Source organism: Necator americanus, chromosome IV, assembly GCF_031761385.1.
Source record: "Necator americanus strain Aroian chromosome IV, whole genome shotgun sequence".
Classification (NCBI taxonomy): Eukaryota; Metazoa; Nematoda; class Chromadorea; order Rhabditida; family Ancylostomatidae; genus Necator; species Necator americanus.
Genome location: NC_087374.1, coordinates 7,778,922 through 7,802,006, shown reverse-complemented (window position 1 = coordinate 7,802,006; position 23,085 = coordinate 7,778,922). Strand labels below are relative to the sequence as shown.

The following is a 23,085-nucleotide window of genomic DNA, read 5'->3' as shown; positions in this document are numbered from 1 at the left end:
GTGATTAAAACAAAAATTTTAGCGATTCCTAAAAAATTGAGACAACAACGGACTAGTACATTAGATTTCTGCAATTCTGTTAGAAACAAAATTAAAATTACAGCAAAAAAAAAAAAAAAGAATTAACAAAATCAGTACATTGGCATTCAAGCCCAAATTCCCTCAGAGTCGTCAATTTCGCCAGACATCGTCATGATATCGCCTGAAAACACATGCAGCCCTCGTGATGAGTAATTAATTAGAATCTATCCAAAATGTACCTTGTCGAGGACTGGGTTGCGAAAGGAATGGAAGGGGGCCACCAACGGATACCGTCGCCGCTCCTGGTTGAATGATGCTAGCCGCACTCTCTGGTCGAATAACCATGGCACGACTGAAAGATGAAACGACCGTTTATACTTGCTAATAACTGTCAAGCAATGGACAAAATGACTGAGGCGATCCCTTTCATTTTTGCTACTCGAAACGAGTACGGTTTTATAACAGTGCCTGTTGTTGTCTACGTCCACTTACTCACATCTTTTCCAACAGCAGAACCGATATGTAACAATAAAGATGAATCTGAGTGATTCTGCACTTTTGTTTACGCGTAGTTCACCAAAGCTAACACTCATAACCATATCCTTTACTCCCAACCTAAGGCTGCCCGCAGAGTTCAGAGCGGCGCGGGCGCGGTTTGGTGGCTCTGCGCTTTTGGCGGGTATTGACTATTCACAACAGTGTGCTCATTAACAAAAGGAACAATAAATTATTTTTTGTTCTTCAATTCTTGTGAGTTAGTTATACATTCCTTGCTAAAATGGTTGAGATATGCATTAACAATCGAGTTTGAACACACTAAGGGGCAAATATCTTCCTTATCAGGGATCTCTAGCACTGCGTTCTTCTTTTGTCTGATTTACTTTCCAGAAATTCTGATAGCTCGAGAGAAAGTGTGATTGAGAGAGCATCGCGTTTCAAGCTGAGAAAAGATAATTCGCAGTTTTACCTCTGGAAAAAGAGCGAAGATCTCAGACTCATTGCCGCGTAGACAGAGATGAATAACGATAATGTGTACGTGAAACTTAATGTATTCTATCAATAACAGTTCCTCAATAGCGATTAGCGTCTGGATTCGCAAAATGTAAAAAAAAACACACACAAAGATTTAAACACGGAACTTGAAGAGATTGCACGATTTTCACAAGGCCCTTCAATGAAAAGCGTTACTTCCTTTATTTCCCTCGAGCAAGCGGAAGCAACTGAGTAGCCGTAGCACATGTTAGAGAGAAAAGGAAACTGTATTAGTGCTCGATAGCAGAGAATGACAGGGATAATGACCAGTCTGGAAGAAAAACACTCACCGTTCGTTCTCCTGTTTTAGCTTCCGCATGAGTGCTTCCTTATGTCTACGGACGGTTTCGATTTCTTCTCGAGGTGCACGTGATTTCTCGAGGAGAGCAATATGAGCCTCCTTCTCTGCTATCGCTGCCAGTAAAGCTTCTTGTCTAGATGGGCATTCATATTAACAACGATATGCTAACACGAACACGAATCTTATAGACGCAAAGAAACGATACGCACTTCAATTGCAGTAACTGCTCAATATGCTGTCGTCGTTCAGCTTCTACAGCTCTCAAGAGTTGTTCACGCTCACCAACTCCTCCCTCAGCCACTCGTTTCCTTAGTTCACTATTTTCGCGACGAGCATCCGCCAGCTAGAAAAAAAACATCCAGTTTTAAGAAAGAATTTTTGGCTGTTTAGGAACGTACCTGCTGATTTACTTGATGAAGAAGATGTTTTTGTTGCGAAAGGTGAACTTCTCGTTCAGCGGTAATACTAACGGATTCACGCAATGCTTCCTCCAGCTCCTCGATTCTATAGTAACAATATTGTAAATATGACTAGTTCTACGAAGTAAATATCATTTTACCTCTTTTTGGCTTGCGCACTCATACCACCAGATAGGAGACTTCCAGAAACAGCGGAAATTTCGCCCTTGAAACGATTACTCACTCCATTATAAAAAAAACCTGGTGCGTGCATACGACAGAATCGAGGACAAACCTTCGTTAGGGTCCCGCTACTTTCCGTGCCACCGCGATCAATCGCACTTTGTAATTGCTTGCATTGCGAACTAAGCTGCGTGTTTTCTTTCTCCAACTGACGAACCATTTTCAACAGCTTCTCTACTTCTCCGCGAGCTGACTCAACCTAGAACACGGAGAACTCTTAGCAAAGCTCTCAACAAAATCAGTGCATCTTTTGAAGTCATATTTTACCTCTTTACGAAGTTCATCTTCGCCTTTATCGATCATGACAGCTTGCAAGCGCTGACGCGAAGATGCAAGCTCCCTGTCCATATCACCTATCTTGAATCGAAACAAATTTGGTTAATTGTTAGATATTTATAAAAGAAAAAGCAAACAACAAATATGTTTATAAACAAAGAAACCTTTTCATTCTGAGATTCCAAAAGAACATCGCGATCTGCCAACTCTTTCTGGAGATTTTCGACATTGCACTTTAGACGCCGCAACTGAAAGTCAATGCTCTATAACTGGGAAAGCTGGAATCCCTCTTGATCTCTCTGAGCGGGATGTACATCAGCATTTTTGGACAGCCCGTGTATAAATATGAATATGCCGCGCTTTTATATCACCTAAAGTGTTGCTCTTGCGTTCTCTGAACCTTTGACACTTTAATCGCTGTCAAGTGCTTGTTATCCGCAGATAATAGAAACCGAATACAGCACCACATCGAATTACTAATCTTTTTCATCGCGTCAAACACTTACCTGCCTGACTGTTAATTTTGTAGAGTGCAAGAGTTAGGCAGCAAATAAACGTTATAATAAACAGCAATTGTCACGTGGATGACAAATTATGGAAACGTCAATCAGCCGTGACGCGTCAAATAATGTAACAATAAAGGGAATTAAATTCTCGGATAATATGAATATAAGGATTGGATCAAAAATAATAACAGGTTATGTACAATACCTCAGTTTGGTATGTCTCCTGCTGTTCCAATCTTTCTTTCTCGGAGTTTCGTCTCAGCTGATCGATGTGATCTTGTAAACGCTGTTTTTCAAGAGACACTAAAATTAGAAAGATCAAAGATCATTGCACGGCATTAGATTGACCACATATTTGCTATTAGCTTACTTGATTCAATTTTATCCCTTAATTCCTTCTCTTTGATGACATCGGGATGGCTCAGCAGACGAATCTACAAAAAGGAACTTCATGCAGTGTGGCAATGCTACAACTTACTAGAGGAGATTTCGCCAGAGGAATACATGACCGGAATGCATTCGTTTGTAAACAGACAAGATCAGAATAGAGATACACTAAAGAAAATTAGATGAATTGAAAACGATATGTCGTTACTGCGGTTTTGCAAATTTTGGTATATGCTTATAGAGTGAATAGAAAATAAAGGTAATTTTGAAAAGTTCGGTAGAATCCTTTGATCTGTAGCGCAGCATCACGTGAACAATTAGCTACAACCCTGTACGGTTATCAGCTGCAGATGAATTCGAGCGCATCTTCGTAACCCAGCTAGTGGCTGGTTGTGAGCCCAAAAATGAGGTTAGATGACGTCCCACCTCGTAGAAGTTCATTGCATCCGACGGAAGCACTATGAAACGCCGCACAAAGATCTCAACTTTTTGAAAGAGGTGTAAATCAAATTTGTGTGAAATAACCAACTCTTGTTTCCCGCAAAACAGTGCCAGCATTATATAAGAGAATAATTCTAAAGGATTACAAGACGCAGATGCAATTCTTTTAAAACGAGCATACCATGAATCTGACGTGTTATAGATTTCTCATAAGAAGCTTCTGTACGTGGTCGGAGATTGCGGAAAACCACGTGGTTATGCTCATCTTTCCGTGATCGTCGTAAGAAACCGCATAGGAACCGCTTTACTTCTCTCGAGGTGCGCTAGAACGCCCCTTCGTCATAAAAAAAAACGGCGGTCTCCGTGCCGTTTTTCAGAGCGACTACGGAGAGATGAGTGGAACCACCTGGTTTTTAAATCTACGAGCCTGTATATAAGCTTTCCATGGGAAATCCATACGTCAGATTCGTGGTATGCTGTCTTTCGGGAAGGACTTAGATACTGCAAGTGTAAATTCAATCAGTGGACTATTTTCTACAACTGTATTCGCTGCTGAACGAAAATATGAACAAACTGAACGCTTAGCTCTGCATACGTATATGGTGAACCCAAATGGTAGACAACTACGTCAACAACTACATGCTCCCAATCAAAAATTGCATTCCTCATTTTACAATATGAAAAAAAGAAAAAAGGTGGGGAGTGGGGGGGGAGGAAATGTGTAAGAATCATCAATTTGATCGATTCTAATCTAAATTAAACTATAGATTGTCACCAAACTTACTTTTGCTTTGTCGAGTTCTGCTTCCTTATCTCTTAGTGAAGTTTCTAGACCATCTATTCGACCCATCATCTGAGAGATTCGATGGTCCGACTGTTGGATCTGTGAATAGCGAATTAACTGATAACCTAATTTTAAAAGATATTACAGAAACAAATATTTAGAAGAAAAAACTGCATTTAGTAAAAGGAAAAGTACCTGTTCCTGTTTCTCACTAACTTCTCCTTTAGCACTGGCAAGATCTTTTTCTAGGCGCTCTATACGTTGATCACGCTGTTCCATCTGTTGATTCTTGCCCTCTAGCTTTTGTCTTAGAGCATCAACCTGAAATAATCAAAGAACAGATCAATTGAAAGCATGCGAAAGCAAATATTTTTTTAAACTTCCGCCTAGTATCATTTTACGTAAGGAACTATACAATATTAATCAGGACACAACCAAATACAAGATACATCACACATCACTTCCCCATCACTTCTCCATTTCCCTTCCTGCACCTAGAGAAGCGCTTTAAAGGCTTAGGTAAAAGAAGGGCAAACAATTTCCACTTCTTTTCCAGATGAGGCAGGGAAATATTTGTTTTTATACACACGTATATAAATTATTAAGCAAATGACATCTAAACGTCTTACATCACCCTGGAGAAGAGTGTGCTGCTGCTCCCGATTGGTGATCTGTTCCTTTAACAACTGCACATGTTGTCGAAGATCAGCCGCTTGTTCTTCTGCAGTTCTCATTCTTGCTTGACATTGGGCTAATTCTGCTTTTCTTTCACTAAGTTCAACTTCTGACCTCTCCATTTTCATGCGAAGAGTAACCTAAAGTCAACAAAGATGATAGATACCTCTAGATGACAATAACGAGACCAATGTCTAAGATGAAAACTTATTAAGGCACAAAGCATTCACACCATCTCGTGGCTTGTAACACTTTTGTCAGTGAAGTCGCGAGGTTGTCCTGCACGGGCTACACGAAGTCGAGAAAGCTCCTCTTGCAATTCGTTTATACGAGCTTGCTTAAAAAAATAAAAATAAAACACATAGTAACGAGGTAAAACAAAGTGAAACGAGATTTAATGATCAACAATTAACAGAATTTTCTCAGCTATAAAATAGTCTAGTATACAGCTTCTGAAGGAACTCAAATATTCGAATCCTTAAAGTCACATAACCACTAAAAAGATCATCTATGAAAATACGAGAATAATTCCTTTTTTTAAAACGCAAACATTTATGATCCGTATAGAAACAACATGTCATCTCATTATCACGCAGTAAAAGAAGGCGTATAGCAGGGTTTGACCAAATGGGAAAAAATGTTGCAGGTTACGAAGGTGATTCCCTAAGACTTGCAACAATCCAAGGTCTCTAGCAGTGAAAAGTTAAGGTAACGTCTATAAAGAGTCATGCAAAAAGTGAGTTCTTCATCAGGTTCTAAGAAAAACTTCTTCATGCGCCTTTATTTCCCAAATTCTTCAACCTATTCTTGAAAGATGCAAAAGGGAAGTTAATCATATCTGCACTTTTTTTTTTGTTTTTCGAGTGCAAAACTAGCTACATCAAAGAATAAATATGCAGTGATAAAGAAACAAACCCTGTCGTCGGCGATGCGGAGAGCGTTCTCAAGAGCAAAACGACCACTCGGCTCCTTAACAATCACAACTGTCTTGATTCAGAGCGAGATTAAAAAAATAAGGACTTACAACTTGACCGAGCACTTGTTGTTCCTGGTTCTTCAGCATTTCCTGCAGTTGAGCGACCATGTCTTCCAGTTCGCGGACTCTCATCTCGGCTAATCCAGATCCTCCTGACATCCCCTCATCTAGCATTGCATTCAGCTGCCTTATTTTTTCATCGCGTGCAGCAATTTCCATACGAAGGTGAGCTTAAATGAAAGCGCAGTGCAAAAAGAGCACATGAACATGCAACACCTATCAGTAGAATCTATATCACAGAATGAGAATCCCACCGTCTTGAGCTGCACTCGAGCTGGTACCCGCAGTTTGAAGCAACCGTTCCACTTCTCTTCTCATTTGCCTTTCGCGCTACATTGAAACGATATTAAAGAGTTCAAACAGGAACATCAAAGTTAATACCTTAAGTTCAGGGCTCCAAAATGTTTTTATTGAGTTCATGGTCTGATTGAGTTTGTCTACACTTGCTTGATAATCGGCTTTGAGTTGCTCATACTCCGCTGAAAGGGAAAGAGTTCCCGGCAGTCGGCTAGAGCTTCCACCTCCGGCTTCAGAATAGTGAGTCATCCTTTAACAAAAACCAAAATAGATGTATGAACGACAGAATAAGGAACTTTTAACGGAAAAAAGGAGATAAGCTCAGAACACAAGAAGATTCATTGGTTCAGTGCAGAAGAAAACCACGTAGTTTGATCTCAACGTAAGGCACATTTGTAACCTAACACAGCATCGCTGACTCACAAGCCGTACTTTCACGCTTTCAGAACACAAACCCATTCCTCAACGATTTTGCTTCTGGACTTATAAATTGTGGATAGATAGGAGTGGAGTTTTCTAATCATATCTACAATCTCACAGTCAGAACAGTTTCCGGAAAGAAAATCGCTGAGGAACAGTTGAGTGCCAGGGCTTACGTGGAGATTGCATGCATTCTAGGAGGTAGAAAATGGGATGTAAGCTATCTAACAAAGAAGCTGATTAAGAATGGAGATGGGTTCTCCACAATTTTACCACGAACGCGTTTTTGTGTTTTTGGATTAGTGAAGAAGTAAAGTATCAACGAGTTTGAAAGAAAAAATCCTCAAGAATTCGAAATTCAAGCAATGTGTAATTCTCTACTACAATATTCTCTCTACTATTCTGTCCTAAATTAAGCGGGAATTCATACCATGTGAAAGGAAAAAATCTCTCCAAAAAAGGGTAGTTAAAATTCATGAAGTACTTTTCACTGGCTACTCAAAATTCAGGATAGGAGAGAACCAAAAAAAGATGATAGTCATCCGAGCAAGATGCTCTCTTGTAGGATAAAACAGTGACGCTCCGGCTTGGGCACGCTAAATGGAAGCAAGGGAAACATCTACAACTCGATGAATTTCCCGTCCAAGAAATCGATATGTTGAAAAAAGGTGGCAGTCGCGAAAGAAGAAGTAAAGCAACCAAAACAAATCGGAAGTTTTGTAATGTAATATGAAAAAAAGTGCTGAATTTAGAAGGAGTGGTTCAAAGTTGTTGCGTTGTTTAAAAATCACGACCAGAAAATGCATTTTGGTTGTGAAATTCTCGTATAAAGTACGCTCATCTCATTCCTCATATATCAACTTCCTCCTTCATCACTCATCAGAATCAAATGTAACGGATATTTTTTAAAAGCGAAGCAATCACTAATAGTCTCTTTGAAATTTAGCCAAAAACCTGCAAAGGAGCACGGAAATACACACACTGCGTCGAAGTTGAAAAAGGATCAGTTGTTGTGTATGCAGGAGAGTTATACATTATTAGTTATGTATGGCAAATACCAATAATGTCAATAATTAAATTACCGAAACAAGCGCAGCTACATTAATTACCAGAGGACTGTACTCAAATGAAAGCACACAAATGTGCGCTAATTTCTCAAATCAATATAATAATATCATGCCGTTCCATGAATACCGTTAAGCTCTCTTTAAAATTGGGAGGACAGGAGCAGCTGGCGAAAAGACAGATAGTTCATTAACAATGAATGCTAGCCCCATCGACGGTGAATAATAGACTGATTTGGGGAGCCTATCCTTAAATATTTGTTGTAAGTAGACGAATATGAAGGTTGCAGTTTTCCCATGCTGATCACTTTCAACAAGACACTTTTCCCAACGAATTTCAGGAGAGAGAAAGAAGGGAGTGATGTACCAACCACTGGCTTTATTAAAAACGTTATAAACATACAGTTGTTACTGCACGTAATCTCTTCTAATCTAACATAAAACGCCTATTATACATAAATGATACGTTAAGGTCAATTTAGAGCATCTCAGGCATCAGATACAACGTTCTTACCACCCTATAGAATAGCATTGACGTTACAACACATTTCGTATCAATTACGTCATGTTTCCTGAGAGCTATTTTGCGTTTTCATTAAAGCCTCAAGATAAATTAATCAACAAATTTTCTTTCACCATTTTTTCTACAACGAAGATTAGTTTCAAATATCTGGAAAGGAACGGTGTCCTTTTCATTCGTCACAAAATAGGTAGTTTTATGCTCTACCGCTCCGAGTGACGTTATGTATGCTGTACCCCTGTGGTGCTCCTGTATATCCAAAATCCCACGACAACAAAACACTTAGAGACTGTACTCTAGGCTTAGCACAAGGAGTTTTGGGCGGTATTTTACTAAATTTGATAAAATCAGCCTGCTTAATAGAAACTAGCGTAGTTGCTCTACAAGCGTATAGTTGAAATGGGCAGCAGATTTGTTCAGTTCCAATACGTCTACAAGTAACTACCCCCACTAGGATTCGTATCACCACCAGTTTAAAAGAACTGCGAGTTAGTATTGTTCCTCTTTCCTTTCGTATCAGATTGCTAGCATGGCCTTCCAGTAAAGATTCGGTGAGGCATAAACTAGCGCTCAGCCACACGCTGTGGTTAGAGAATGCTGGAATTTCAGACGACATGAAAAGGAGAGAGAGAATTGACTTTGGAAAGCCATCATCAAAGCTTCAAAAATACTAAATAAGGCATCTATGCAAAAAAGAGTTATTCTGAAACAGTACTTGAAAGATAAAATTAAAGTCCGCAAAAGAACCATCGACATTGTTTTGAATTAGGCATTTTAACAAGTATTTTCGAGAATCAGTTGATAAAACAAAGAGAATGGAGTAGCTGATGCGTACTCCATAACTCCATAACCAAAATAGTGTCTTCAGCGCAGCGCATAGACACAGTGCAAGGCAATCATACCGCTAAAAACTTCTCGGCGCGAAAATCGATTCCGCATACTAATAACACTATCCGCATGGTACATCCTCTCTTATATTCAGAATAACCCTTTCCATATAACCCACTACTGCGGGAACTGAAAGTACTCATAACTCATCCTCTCTCTCTCCCCCCTTACTCAAATTCAGTTATTTGATTATTACAAAATAAAGGGTTTTTGCATCAAAGATAAATAAAAATCCAATGAACTAAGCTTCATTTTAATGAACAAGAAGAAAAGTGCAACGCTTTCATCTCTCACGCAATAATGATGAAAATCTATGAAAACATAAGGCGAGAAACGAACCTCCCCAAATTACTCCAGAAATTCTGACTGGTTGAGGTCGGATTCGACAATGGTGCACGATACGTGCCATGGAGTCCAGCATTCTATAAACAAAGTGAACTGAAACACGGCAAAGTGGAAGGAGAAACTCATTTGCATAAGTATCTGACTGAGGAAATGCGACCGATGTACTTGTACATTTGGTGGACTGACCGTATTGCAAATTTCAAACCGAAATTATGTAGATGGTGATGAGTTAGAACATAACTATTTTGAAGTTTGATTTCTTCGAAATCAATGCAATTTAATCCAAAGTCACGTATGTCTTACGAGTAAAAGCATTTTCCAGTTCAACAGCTATAATCAGAAAAAAGCTTGGTTCATAGACCCATTAGTGGTCAGATTAAAACCACTCAAAAACCGGCGAATACGAGATACCGAGAAATTCGCTTTACTCAACGATACAAAACTTTCGACTACAGTATTTTTAATATGTGCTCTTCCACGTTTCGGGACAAATTTGATGCTACATCCACTGCCCGCGATTTGCCCGTATTCCGAATGACGACGAATGCACCATTGGCCCCGTGCAAGAAACACACGCTTAACCCCGCCTTTAAATTGCCATTTGCAGAGGCAGAGCTTTACGCACATCCGCGGATTTGAGCATAACTATTCAAACCACCAATTGAAACCTTTAGAACGAAATGAATGCCTATCCTTGCTTCACCTTGTAAAGTAGGATGCCTTTTAACGCTTTGTTAGTTTTAGATACTCTTAAGAGACACTGATACCAATTAAGGCCACCGCACACAGAGAGTGGATGAACACGAAGTGGTGCATAAAATGCCCGTTCTGAATGTTGACCCCCGAAACAAGTTAGGAGAACTAAGATGGGCCAAACTATGCGATAACTCATAGTTTTCTCGTATTTTAATCATAACTCACCTCATTTCAACATCTCTCATCTAATCATCTCAACTCACAAGTCAAAGATTATGGGGAAGTTCCCTACCGCTAAAGTCCATTAAATTCTGCCACTGCTCGGCTATACTTTACACTCTTTCTCCCTGCAAACGTTAATCGGACAATCAAACTCAGATTCTACTTTTTGAGCTATTTTCCTATGGCCAGAGAGGATAAAGGAAGCATGGTCGCCTCTAGGCAAAATATAGGGATAGAATGACGGATGTGTTCGAAGCAGACCGGCGCGAGCCTAGCCGACTGCACCTTCTCCCTAAACGATGTGACGTTGTAATTCCTTTAAAGCCGCAGAAGAGAAAAAAAGACGGCTCAGATTTCCCAGTTTATCTAGTATTCCCCCACCCCTCCCCTTTCTCTTTTCGTTTACAGTAGCATACTGATTTCTGAAAACATGCAATCTTCATTTTTATCTCGGAACAACAATACTTACAGTGCATCCTAAATTACTGGAAAGTCATAAGAAACTATAAAGTGCACGGCGTTAATCAATATCTACTGGGATGCGCCTGCGCGTTCGACTTCAATTCAAAATCGTTTGAGGTTTATGAACGTGTGCAGCCTTACAATGATTTGCGGGCCTAACCGATGAGTTAGTTCAGTATTTTTATCCTCCCAGAGAAGTCTGGTACCAATTTATACCCCGGAGGATGGAAATCTTGGCTGACACTAAGGCGGTCTCGAACCATCGATTGATCAGTGCAGTCACAGCAGAACATCTGACCGACAACGCTCCAAATGCCCCAGAAGAAACTATATTCGGATCAAACAAACATGGAGACACGATTAACCCGCTGAAAAATGTGTATGTTAGTCCCTGCGCACGCTGTCCAAGCGAATTGCGCCCACGTTAGAAAAACTCCCACGTGATTCGTAAGCCACTAACACTGAACTACTTATAAGCGTTTTTCGGTAATCGAAGTCCTCCATCTAAATTTCCTTACTCTTTTTCAGATACTCATGGAGAATCGCTGAAGTTGCTTTAATCAAAACTCCCGTTAAGAAAGAAAAATAAAATCTTTGGACGAAATGGAGAAAGGAAATCTAACTTCTCTTCCTTAAAAGAAGGAAACATGTAACTGCTCTAGATATCGCTTCAACGTATAGTAAGAGAGCCTCCTAATTGATTTGCATCAAACACTAATGTCACCGGAAAAGAATGAAATACGACACTCAAACACACAAACGCCACGGATACCTGATGCAAAGGGAAATTCGTAGCTATTGCTAGTGGGCCATCTTGACTAGTTCCACCCATATTCGTTTCCAATGGTCCCATTGTGTCCATTGAGCGGTGTTGCCTACAGTAATTAATAACTTGATGGAAAAAGGAAATAATGATGAGGAACTTATAGGCTAACAGTCATTTTTGGAATGACACGTACAACTAGTCTATGGAAAAACAAACATCCGCTCCAATCGCAGCCAAAGCCAATTTTCGCAGTTGACACACATGCCTAATGGGATTACTAATGAGCATTCGTTGTCGCTCGTGAATTTGCAAGTTTTACTCGGAAAATGGGAGCAAACAGAGTATTCTTCTTGAATAGCTTGATGATTTTGGTTTGCAGAGCATCCTGAACAAATTATTCAGCAAATCATCAACAAACCTTGTAAGCGTTCTGCGAGCTGATGTAGAAGGGTACCCGTATCTACCTGGTCCTGCACTCCCTCCACGTGGTGCTGGAGCAGGGGCTGGGGCAGAAGCTTGTCCTAAGTCGTACTGTTCATATGAGGAAGAGGTGCGCGGTTGAACTGCGTTGAACGCAGATCCGTACTCACCCAGACCATATCGACTCTATGAAATAAAGAAGTTTTAGATCAGCAAGATTATAAACATTTCTGCTTCAATCATACAATACAATCATCATCAATCAATTAGTGTAACATTTGCATCTGGCAGACTTCTAATCTTTCCGAGACATCATTGTTAAACAAAAGAAAACCTTGTTCCCATAGCCTATCAGAGACAGTTTGTCTTTTTGGTTTTTGGTCAGATTTTGAAATTTCAATTGTTGGGGATTCTACATGAGTAGGTGATAGTGGTGGAGGTTGTTTCATCCACAGCTGCGATCGCGATGCGGGCTGGCTGGATTCTATCACCATTAATAAGCAGCATGGGAAAAATGAAATCACACATGATTATTATAGAAATGTTTTTCTGGGTTTGTAGATGGAGGGGAGAGGAATAAGGCATGACTATGATCATATTCGTGAAGTTTAATTTTATGTATTCATGGAGTGATCCTAACATAGTAAATTTGTGATACGTAACCTTCAATTTTTATCCAGACTGCTTCATGAAAAACGAACAAAGATAATCGTTTGTGTGCAATTCCGCAAGACATCAGCTCGTTTACTTCACACTTAACACAGGCTCCTGTTCACTGAGGTTCCACTTTTGAATCTTTACCTCACCCCATACTTTACGTTTTGAAAATCCACTATAATCGGACGCTAACGAGAAAATGAACTTGTTGGAAATTTAAAAAACAAAACGGGAAAACTCCATCACAAAAAAAAAACCCTGACATAGAGTACTTATGCTACTCTGCCACGCTGTACTAGAGATGTATAAATGACACTAGGTTCACCATCAATGCTTTAACTGTGAAACTTATCCGTGCATGGTTATAGTTCTAATATTAGTACATTCTAGTAATCCCATAAAATCAAACAAATTCACTAAAGTAATTACAACGGTAGCCACAAATTTGCACTCTGTGATGTCTACGAAAGACATTTTCTAAATTTTTATGGTTGAATTCGTCGCCTCGTGATGGTACCCCTCTTGTTATAATCCCAGGAATGATTTTGGATCCTTTAAATCGAAAAATTAAAGTAACCTGAGTAGCACTGTAATCTGGTGGATTGTGAAGAACAGACGGAAGATCTAGGGGCGGTGGCATGTTGTAAGAATAACCGTCGAAGGATCTTCCAAGCATAACACCAGTTGCTTCATCATCCCATCCTAAAGGCCTGCCAAGAGCAGGCCACACGGCACGATCCAGTACGTCTGGAAATGAGCTAATTTTCAAAGGAGAAACTATAATAAAATCCAAAACCCGAGATTTAAAAATTCCAGACGAAAAATTTCGAAATACGCTGACCAGCAAATAGAGATAACGGGGGATACCAAGAAAAGAAAAAAAAGGTATACATAAAAACAAACGAAGGAAAAGAAGTATCCATTTGCACATTTGCAATGTAAAAAAAGTGATAACTCAGGTGTAGTAGTGTACGCAGTTTCGACCACAAGGGGGTCTGCTCTTCAAAGGCCCTCTTTCTAAGCAAATGACAATTAGGTATAGAAGGTTGTTTGCTTGTTTTGTTGAGTTCTGTACATTCCTGTAATATGCGAACGGCGAACAATAATACACAGCAGATATTTTACCGAAAATAATTAGATGTGTCTTCTTGGAAGATTTGCTAACACAGAGTGCTGGCAATGGTCAGAACCCGTTTCGATTTCGTCCATTCCCATTTTCAAAACGATGTCTTCTTTGTTCGCGATGCGCACAACGGTATGCAACAGCCGTACCGCCCTATCTTCTCATAAATTTCAATCTATCACCGAACGCCATGTCGAGAAGTGATGTCCGGGGAAATTTTGCAATATGTAGTAGAAAGATTGCAATTTAAAGCTTTCCACCCCTACTGCATCAAATTTCAGATTTCTGAACAAAAAGATACGTTACTGAGCTACTGGGAAGGTACATAGTCGGTGTTGAATGTGTTCAACCGGGCGAATGCACCTCTTCTGCCGCAGCAGACACTCTTTCTCTGCTTGACACATGTTATCTCTTGGCTCCTCCTTCCTACAAGCGAAGGCACATTGTGGGTCACCCAAGGGCAAGGTAGAGCTCATGTGAATCAAACAGCGAAAAAGCGTCGGCGTCGGCAGATGCGTTGCGCTCATCCGGTTGAAAGCACTCGAAGTTGACCATACGCTTCCCATCATCTATTCCATTTAACCAAATCTCAAAAAAGTGCAAAGTTATCGGATAATAACACCATTACTTCGCACTAGAGCTTGTATATTGAAAAATGTTGAGCCTTTATTGTGCAGCGTTCGACTATAGAACAGTGCACAGCTCGGCAGTTTTACCTTGTTTTTGCGGCGAGAACTGCTCACATTTGGTCGCTTCTGTGCAAAAGAAACCTTGTCAGTGGAAAGAAGATATTCGTAATGCTATTCGTAAAGGTAGAAGTAGTCTTAGAGATTGAAAATTTTCAGTAGTTTGTTTCGTCGATTTCAAACACTAAATGTGAATAGCATCATACTGAAATTTGCTTTTTTTTTCTTCGGCTGCCACACTCCGCTTGAGATGCTTCCACACCCCTCTTGTCTTGCTTCAATCGAAATCGAAGGTGCATCTCAGTCATCCGTATGAAATTATTCGGCGGCGGCAACTACATGCAAACAAATAAGTCATATGCGTATGATCTATCATAGCTACCGGTGCGCACGCCAACCGAGAAGTGCAACACGTTGGCATCTGCAGAAAGGCATTACGAAGACAAAACCGGACGAAGAGGGCAAATCTGAACGCTATGCGTTCAGATTCTTTAAATGTATGTTTGGACACAGCCTCAGGTGCAAAGTTCATCCATCAAATAAAGTTTTAAAGTGGCAAAAACGTAAATCCAGGGAACACGTCCAGAAGGACTCGTGTAACGAGAGGTTTATGAATTCTTAGCACGAGCATACCTTCTCATCGAGACACCTGCAAGTTCTCAGCATTGAAGTGCTATCGACCGTTGCAAGAGAACTTCCGCTGACGTTAGACGAGCAGCTTATGCTAATGGTAAACGGTAATTTTTTAGATCTTGAATCTTTGAAGTCAAATTCCTAGGCTCTTCGACCGAAGTCTCCGTGTTTAGCGTCGTTTAAAGTCCCTTTAAAAATTCCAGTATCCTATTTACCTTCCAAGCTTTTGAGAAGTTCCTCAACAATTTAAGAAATACGCTATGATTCAGAATAAACACATTTCCGTGCTCAGTACAGCAAACAAATACACCATATCTCTGAGCAAAATCTAAGTGGAAATTAGTTAATCTAGCTTTCTTAGATAAAAAGGTCAATGCTGATAACTGCAATGGTAAAATTGAGAACGCAGTTAACGAAAAAATTCCAACGTTGAAAGACTAAAACAGGCACACTCGTTAAAAATTTTTTAAAAAATGTAGCCAAAAACCAATAATTAGAAACTGAATTCATCTGAAGGCGAGAGTCAGCCTCTCTTCGATGAAGCCCCGACAGAAGTGAATGGATACAGGAACGATTTGACAGGAAATGTAGCGAATATTCGTGAATGAGGTCTTTTGGAGTCATTTGGACACAAAACGGAACCGGGGCAAATGTGGAGCACTCAACTGCGCTCTTATTTCTGGAAGCTTTTTTCTCTTTGTAATTTTAGTTTACATGTGATTGATCCTCCAAGATTAATGCTTAGGCTTTAGGGCTTGGTTGATCTAGTATTTACTTCCAGAAATGAGAGCGCGACTGAGTGTCCTCCACCCCTTCCTCCTCCAAAGTACACTTTACCCCGGAACCAACACACTGAACTTAGTCTTACTTGAGCTACTTTAATCTTCAAGATATATGTCTCTATAAAAAGTGAATATTTAATCGGTTTACCAGCACTTTATAGGTTTTACATCTGCATCATACTTTTTTTTTTACTAAATTTACTTTCATTTTCAGTTTTAAGTTACATTTCAAAATTACATTTGAAGAAAAGTGGTCGTTTTTGTCCATTTTGAATAAATCTAAGAATGAATCTTCTTGGAACTACGGAATTCCAACATTCTTCTTCTTGCTTATTCCAAATCTCCTGGTATGTTCATTTGGGCAAAATTTAATTTCCTTTCATTCGTCGCTTAAAATAGCTGTCGCTGAAATACCAAAATATGTACAGCAGTAGACAAAAATAACAAAGGAGAAGAAAAAAGAAAGAAGTCCGAAAGACATGCACTACGTAACTAGAAAAATACTTGGTTATCACTAGAGCGCGCCAGCAAGAGGACTGATGACACTTGGATGTGATAAAGTCAAGGAAGAGTAAGAAATCTGCTTTATTTCGTAGTCGCTCATTTCTCCCTTTATGGAAAGAAGGCTTAGCAGCGAGTTCATTCCGCCATGTTTTTTTTCTGGATCTGACGATACTCAATAAACTCTACTGTGAAGTGACCAATGCTGCACACTATGCGCAATTCTATATGTCTATGCATTCCTAATCCTAAAAGGAGTCATATGTAACTGAAAAGGTAAACAAAAACGAATTCGATTAAAGCTGGTTGTATTTTGAGCTTGTTTTCTTTTCTAGTTCTCTTTCCTATATGGAGTCTCTGTGCTTCAGTTAAATACCAGAAATAAATTGACATTTTAGAGATGACTTATAACAGTATATTTAAGCTAACAAATGTTTCTACCGTAGAGTTGACTCATTATTGAGTGTCAGGACAGTAGAACGCTATTGCGGATAAGATCCGAGAAACTAAATAGCTATAATACTGCTTCACACGAAATAATCAACTATAGAGATAGATCTCAATGCTCTCTTTAGAGGTATTCAACGAAGGACACCCTTACGTTTTCAATAAAAATCTGTCCACTAAATAGGATAAAGTGCACAGCATTGACCAACCTCTACGGATATGCGCCCACGCAATCACCCTCAATTCAGAATCGTTTGAGGTTTATGAATGCGTGTGCACCGTTACAATTACTTGCGAGGGCGAGCTGTATGTGTCTGTGTCAAATTAAGGTTCTTATTCTCCCAGACAAGTTTAGTTCCATTTTGTCGGTCCCAAAGAGATGAAAGGCTTTGTTGGCACTACGGCGATTTGAACCATTGATCGATCGTGCAGCCATAGACGAACCTCTTACCGACTGCACAACGGACACCTAAGTACCTTGAGATACGCAATGGGCTATTTGTTGTTCTTCGAAGTATACGGGCTATATGGTGATGAAGTGTTTTGAGATGATAAATCAGCAGCGACGTTAATTTTTCAGGTTGTGATTAAGGAGATAACGTCGAAACGTTAGATTCTAATAAAGATAGATAGCAATCATAATCCTGCCCTATATCTCAAACAACCTAACAAAAAAAAAAAAAACTAAGTATCCAACATGCCAAAATTCAGCGGCAGTGAGACATAGACACTAGTAATGCAATAATGTAGCAGCCTCACTGTTGTTTTTGATTAAAAAAAAAACAAATAGTCATTTTGAACCGTTTGTTGATATTACGAGATCAGTAGAAATCAAGCCTGAAGCATAAACCAATCTATTCCTCCCCGTCATGTTCTTTGAAGAATTTTGCGGAACGAGAGAAAAGAAAACATTAAATTCTCACGAGTTTTCTAGTTAAATCAACAGAAACGACCAACCAGTACATACTAAAAAGCTACGACTATAGTACATAGTGTAGAACAGTAATAGATGATTCAAAAAAAAATTAAACTACGAATAGTACTAAGATGAAATTAGAAGTGAAAGCAAAGAACGTATAATTAGATGCAAAGCAAATAGAAGTGCAGCATCGTGCAAAACTTGGGCAGAAAAAAAAGAACATAGAAAATACAGAATACTCCTATGAGACATCAGATAATTAGTAGGAAAGAAATGTTTCAAAACCAGTCAAATCCCTGGAAGAATGATGGCCCTGCAACGATGCATTCATTCGAGGGCGAATATCCGATACAAGAGAGGGCAGAGAGCGGCCAATCAATAAGGCGGGTAATGGGAACGCATCTGGATGACCGAACAAAGAAAATCAGGGGATGTATACATCGATATATCGTCAAAATCCCCTTCTTCCAGATTCGAGGTAGAGGGTTTGAAAGGATTTCAGTGGGGAAGAATCGAATCACTCAAATCACAGGATCCATCCTAGGATTGCTTTGTTCGTTTTTATGCTGAAGAAATTAGCGAATTATTTGCAACCACAGTTCACGTCTAGAAGTTTTCTGCCCTGAAGTGTGGAAGGAACTTCCTGCGCTTCCCCGATATTCTCGAATCATCCATCCGAGTACTTTCGAGTGCATATTGATTCGCTGGCATCGTGCCCAGCTCGGTCGGCCCTCACATCAGTTGCACTTACGAGTCACATATCCTGCTCATTCCCATTTTCGGAGGGGTTTGACGCGTTTCCCACGTCTTACCACATTCGCTGGGGACCTAACGTATTTAGCTCCAGGACAGGATTGGGCTCACAACGCGACCATATTATTTTGAGCAGAAGCAGGGAAGAATGTCTGCGAACTTCTTTAAACTAACTTGCACTGTACTTGCACTTGCAATCTAGTATTCTTGCAATAATTGTTTGTACGCCGAAAAAAAAAAGAGGAGCGGAATAATAAAAAATAGAAAAGAACAGTAACAGACAAGACCGAGTCAACATCACTTGAAAACAAAACGCAGAGCTATTTCTCTAGCTTTCTGTCTTGTTTTAATAATCTTCTACATCTTGGACCCATGAAGCCAAGTTAAAAATTTCTCTATCAAGGCATTACAAACGTTTGCAAGCGCACATATTGACTCCATTTGTGCAAATGCACCACACATCTTAAACCATCGACTCGAAACGACCTGATTTATGGTGCAATATGGCGTAAGTGGTTGCGTTCAATCTGTCGACGATTCTCAGGCGACTGAGAGGGTGCTATTACAGCGAATATAGCGGGCTGCCTTCCACAATGAGGTTGAATATGAGTGATAGCAGTGATAAATTTTCGGAGCTATGTCTTTTTTGTTAGTTCCCGTTCTTTTCCTTGTAGATGTCCATAGTTAGGACTTCTTTGTGGTAATGGTAGTGTAGTGGGATCCTTTTTGGTTAGCATCGGCGCAGTCGTCCCATCGATTGATCGCGGCATCGATCGGCGAATGTGAGTGGCCGGTGTGTAGGCACGTAACGCGTCAGTCCCACCCAATGCGTTGCGCGGCGGTCATACCTGAGTTACTGAGGAAAGTCCTTTTCGACGGAGTAATGCAGAGATGGCAATTTGGAGAGTGTCGAAAAATGCAGTGGTGCGATATGATTGATCGAGAAAATAGTGCTTTAGAAGAAAAAGGTGGGCTTTCGCACAGCAAGAAAAAAAAATGTCGAAGAAATCGATGAAACTTAAAAATTTCTCGTACCTTACACGTAAACGAAAATGGATAGCAGAATCTGTCACCAGTGAGTGGAAATGATTTTTCAACTCGGGGAAACTGGAATGAAATGTTGGTGCAAAATTGTCGGCGAATCTGGTGTTGATCCAGAATTCGTCATCTCGACACTGCACAAAATATCTGTTTAGTTGAATTTTGTTGTAGAATACACTCCCAGACGTACACAATGTGGTAAATTTAGTATGCAGAACTACGCTATTCGATCAAGTGCACATCTATGAATCTGATATGTTTTAAATCTTCTAGAGTTGTTTGAAATCAAATAATCTAAGCAGAGAGAATCCGGGATCTCTTTTCGCTTGATTTTTTTTTCATCCAACCTCTAAAATTAGTCGAAGAGAACAAACAACAAGTTTGAAAATAAACGAAAATGTAATGTAATTTGCACGGGTGTTGGTTGTTTTTCTGATGATGGCGGAAAGGGTAATGGGACTAAACCAATCGAGCGAACATGCGGAAACGATCAAAAAACTAAAGCAGCAAAGAGAACCAAACAGAGTGGGAATTAACCGAAAAAGAGAAACATTATTATAATTGAGGAATACTTAAAGTAAAACAAAAAAAACAAATAGAGACAAATGGCTTCCTTTTCTTATGCTACATTTCTCTTACTTAATATTTCTACATCTTTTGCAACTCAGTTGTATCGATTAGTTCTTGCATTACCGATTTCCACGTTATTAGATAGGACCAAAAGAGGGTAATAATTGCTTATCAGGTGGTGACATACCTCTAGAAATGATAGGTGACGGCTTCTGTGTCCAAAATATTCCTAAAATGTAAAATTCTGAAAATAAAACCAACTACCTAGTTTCCGACAAATATAATGCGTAAAAATATAATAACTGTAACTATAACTGTGAATACACCCACTACTACTTGCAATAGTTTATAGTCTGATCTCATGTGGGCCTTATTCTATGACTCTTGTTTAAAAAAAACTCAAACAGATTCAAAGGATAATGCTCTGGCATAGTTAAGTGCAGCTAAAATGAAATACTTTATATTTACAAATATATTATTAATAAAAAAATTAATTAATTTTATGAAGAATTATTTGAAAAAATAAGGGATATTTATTTTCATTTTCATTTTTTATTTAAATATTTCCTCGTAGAGAAGTGAAGATTCATCGACAGTCAGTAAATAACCTGCAATCATAAAGTAATCCAATAATACATACGTTACTTATATAAAACAAAGTAATAAATATTTGTACAAACATGCTTGTTTTTACTGTAAAAAGTGAAGAATGACCGTTTTCATTTGAACATCTTATGTCTCCTTGTTCCTGTAACATCAAATATTGTAGATATTTCAGCACTTGATTTACTTGAGCAAATCGACGGGTTGATGTCATTGCCTGACCCGATTCCCTGCACCTTCTCCGACGTTCCTGAACATAGCGCTGCCCAATCTCCTCGATCTTCTGCAATCTTCTTTTGCACAGAATCGAACCGTTCACCGCTATTCCATGTCCTGGAAAATCTTACGTCTCGCTTGAACTGCCTATTCAAGCCGTGTATCCTCAAGTGCTCTATCATCGTCTCAGCTCAAAACTCCCATCTTCGGTCAGGTGACCTCTTCCAGCTTTAGTCGGGAATAATCTTCAGAACACGTTGAAGAATGCGATCTGGTGGTCCTTTAATCTGTGACCAAAGAGCCGAATGCATTTTCTGTAGTCATTTTCTATGGCGGTGCAAGATGATAATATCTTCTACGTGTCATCCGCCGGTGCATCACATCGATTTCCACGCAAATCTCTTCATTGTGACATACCCTGGACCAAAAGTAGCCAAATAAACAGCTTCCTTTCCGTGCAATCGAGTCTTTCCATCACGATGTCGTCCAAGTATCCGATCCGTAGACCATGATGATGCCAATTGCGGATAGGTAAACTCGCAACTTGACATCACTGGAATTTCGTTAAGGAGTTAAATGTAGAAGTGGCTTTATTGGATCTTTGATGAATATCCTTCTCGTAGCTGCCATTGTTCTTCAACATACAGCGCAGGTAACAGAACTCATCGATGAGTTGGATCGGTTGTCAGTTCCCGTTCGAGATCTCGAACAGACCCACATCTGCTTGCATTTATCAGGGCGTAGACGTAGTGCATAGGCTCTGCCAGCTTCGATGCAGGGTTGTTTTGAAAATCCGTACTGGTCTTTTTTCATACCAGAAATCTGAACAGAGCGGCTTGCTGGAGTTCACTCGACTAAGTTCTGGAATTCAGCGTGACGCAACGAATGGTTGTTCCCGAAGATTCATTGCTCTTGTTGGGAAACTGACCTCTCAGGCTTAGGTGATGTACTGGACGACAACACCTTTTTGCAATGTATGGGAATCTTGCTTCATATAACTGTGCAAATGTGCATTATATAGCTTGTACGCTCCCAATGAGTACACTCGAGTGTTTGATTAAGTAAAAGCAGGGCCATCACGTGCCGGTGGCCCTGCTTTTACTAAACGCAGTCAAGCATTCGAGAGTATTCGTACTGTACTGTGTAGTGTGTGTAGTGTTACTATAACTGATACCAATTCAATCGATCTAATCGATTTGAACAGAAAATATACATAATTAAGCACCTATCCATTACCACTGTACATACTAAATTTACTAACAGCCAAAATTTGAACCCTGCTAAGCTCACATTCTATTTACCTATGTATAGTCGGCTCAAAACGACATGAAGCACGGACAGTTGCGTGAGCGGGTGCGCTCGAAGCGGTGCGGTGGAGCGTAGCGGCTAGGATCGTGTAAGGATCCGCGCTACCGCTCCATGTCTGCAGTTCGCCATTGTACCACCTCGACTCCATTCGCAGTCTCCACCGCACCGCTTCGAGCGCACCCGCTTACATAGTTGTTGGTGCTGCATGTCGTTTTGACCCAACTATATTTCTAGATTTGAACACGCCGTAAGGCAGGTTGATTTAGTAGGCGGAGTCCTTGCTTTTGATGTATGAGGTGTGAATCACGTTCCACTCGTAAACATAAATACGTTTATACATACGTGTGTTAATGTGTATGAAGATTCTGCACTTCCGCGTTGATTTGCCAGTAAACCTATGCCGGATCTGGGGTGGTGCGGATTTCAGGTGGAGAGTTCCTATACGGGGTTGTAGATAATGGAGAGGAGGGCAATTCCGTCCATTTCTTCACTAAAAATGACCCGGAAGATGCGGCGCGTGCACAAGGCTGGCGCGCTCCAATCGAACTCGTTGTTGAATATGGCATGCCGGAACGCTCGAAGTCGTATCTTCGTGCGGTTTTTGCGGCAATTAGGAAGAAATAGACGGAATCACCATTCTCTTTAT

General features: G+C 39.9%; 1 protein-coding gene across 2 annotated transcripts; it reads right to left on the bottom strand.

The window, feature by feature from the left end:
• Nucleotides 1-146: 146 nt before the first annotated feature.
• Nucleotides 147-21,682, bottom strand: RB195_000623 (uncharacterized protein; the record flags this gene model as incomplete). Of its 2 annotated transcripts, XM_064197062.1 has the most annotated exons (26): nt 147-202; nt 261-373; nt 1,344-1,487; nt 1,564-1,697; nt 1,753-1,858; nt 1,914-1,978; nt 2,048-2,194; nt 2,263-2,352; nt 2,436-2,519; nt 2,983-3,080; nt 3,148-3,211; nt 4,390-4,488; nt 4,585-4,710; nt 5,019-5,204; nt 5,297-5,401; nt 5,980-6,033; nt 6,089-6,270; nt 6,355-6,430; nt 6,482-6,647; nt 9,629-9,711; nt 11,787-11,889; nt 12,199-12,301; nt 12,371-12,386; nt 13,435-13,604; nt 21,103-21,248; nt 21,549-21,682. In XM_064197062.1, the coding sequence occupies 26 exons, from the start codon at nt 21,680-21,682 to the stop codon at nt 147-149; spliced, it is 2,850 nt and encodes a 949-aa protein (XP_064052943.1). The 2 variants fall into 2 exon arrangements, with proteins under 2 accessions (XP_064052943.1, XP_064052942.1); XM_064197061.1 differs by having other exon boundaries at nt 12,199-12,386.
• Between the last annotated feature and the right edge of the window lie 1,403 nt (nt 21,683-23,085).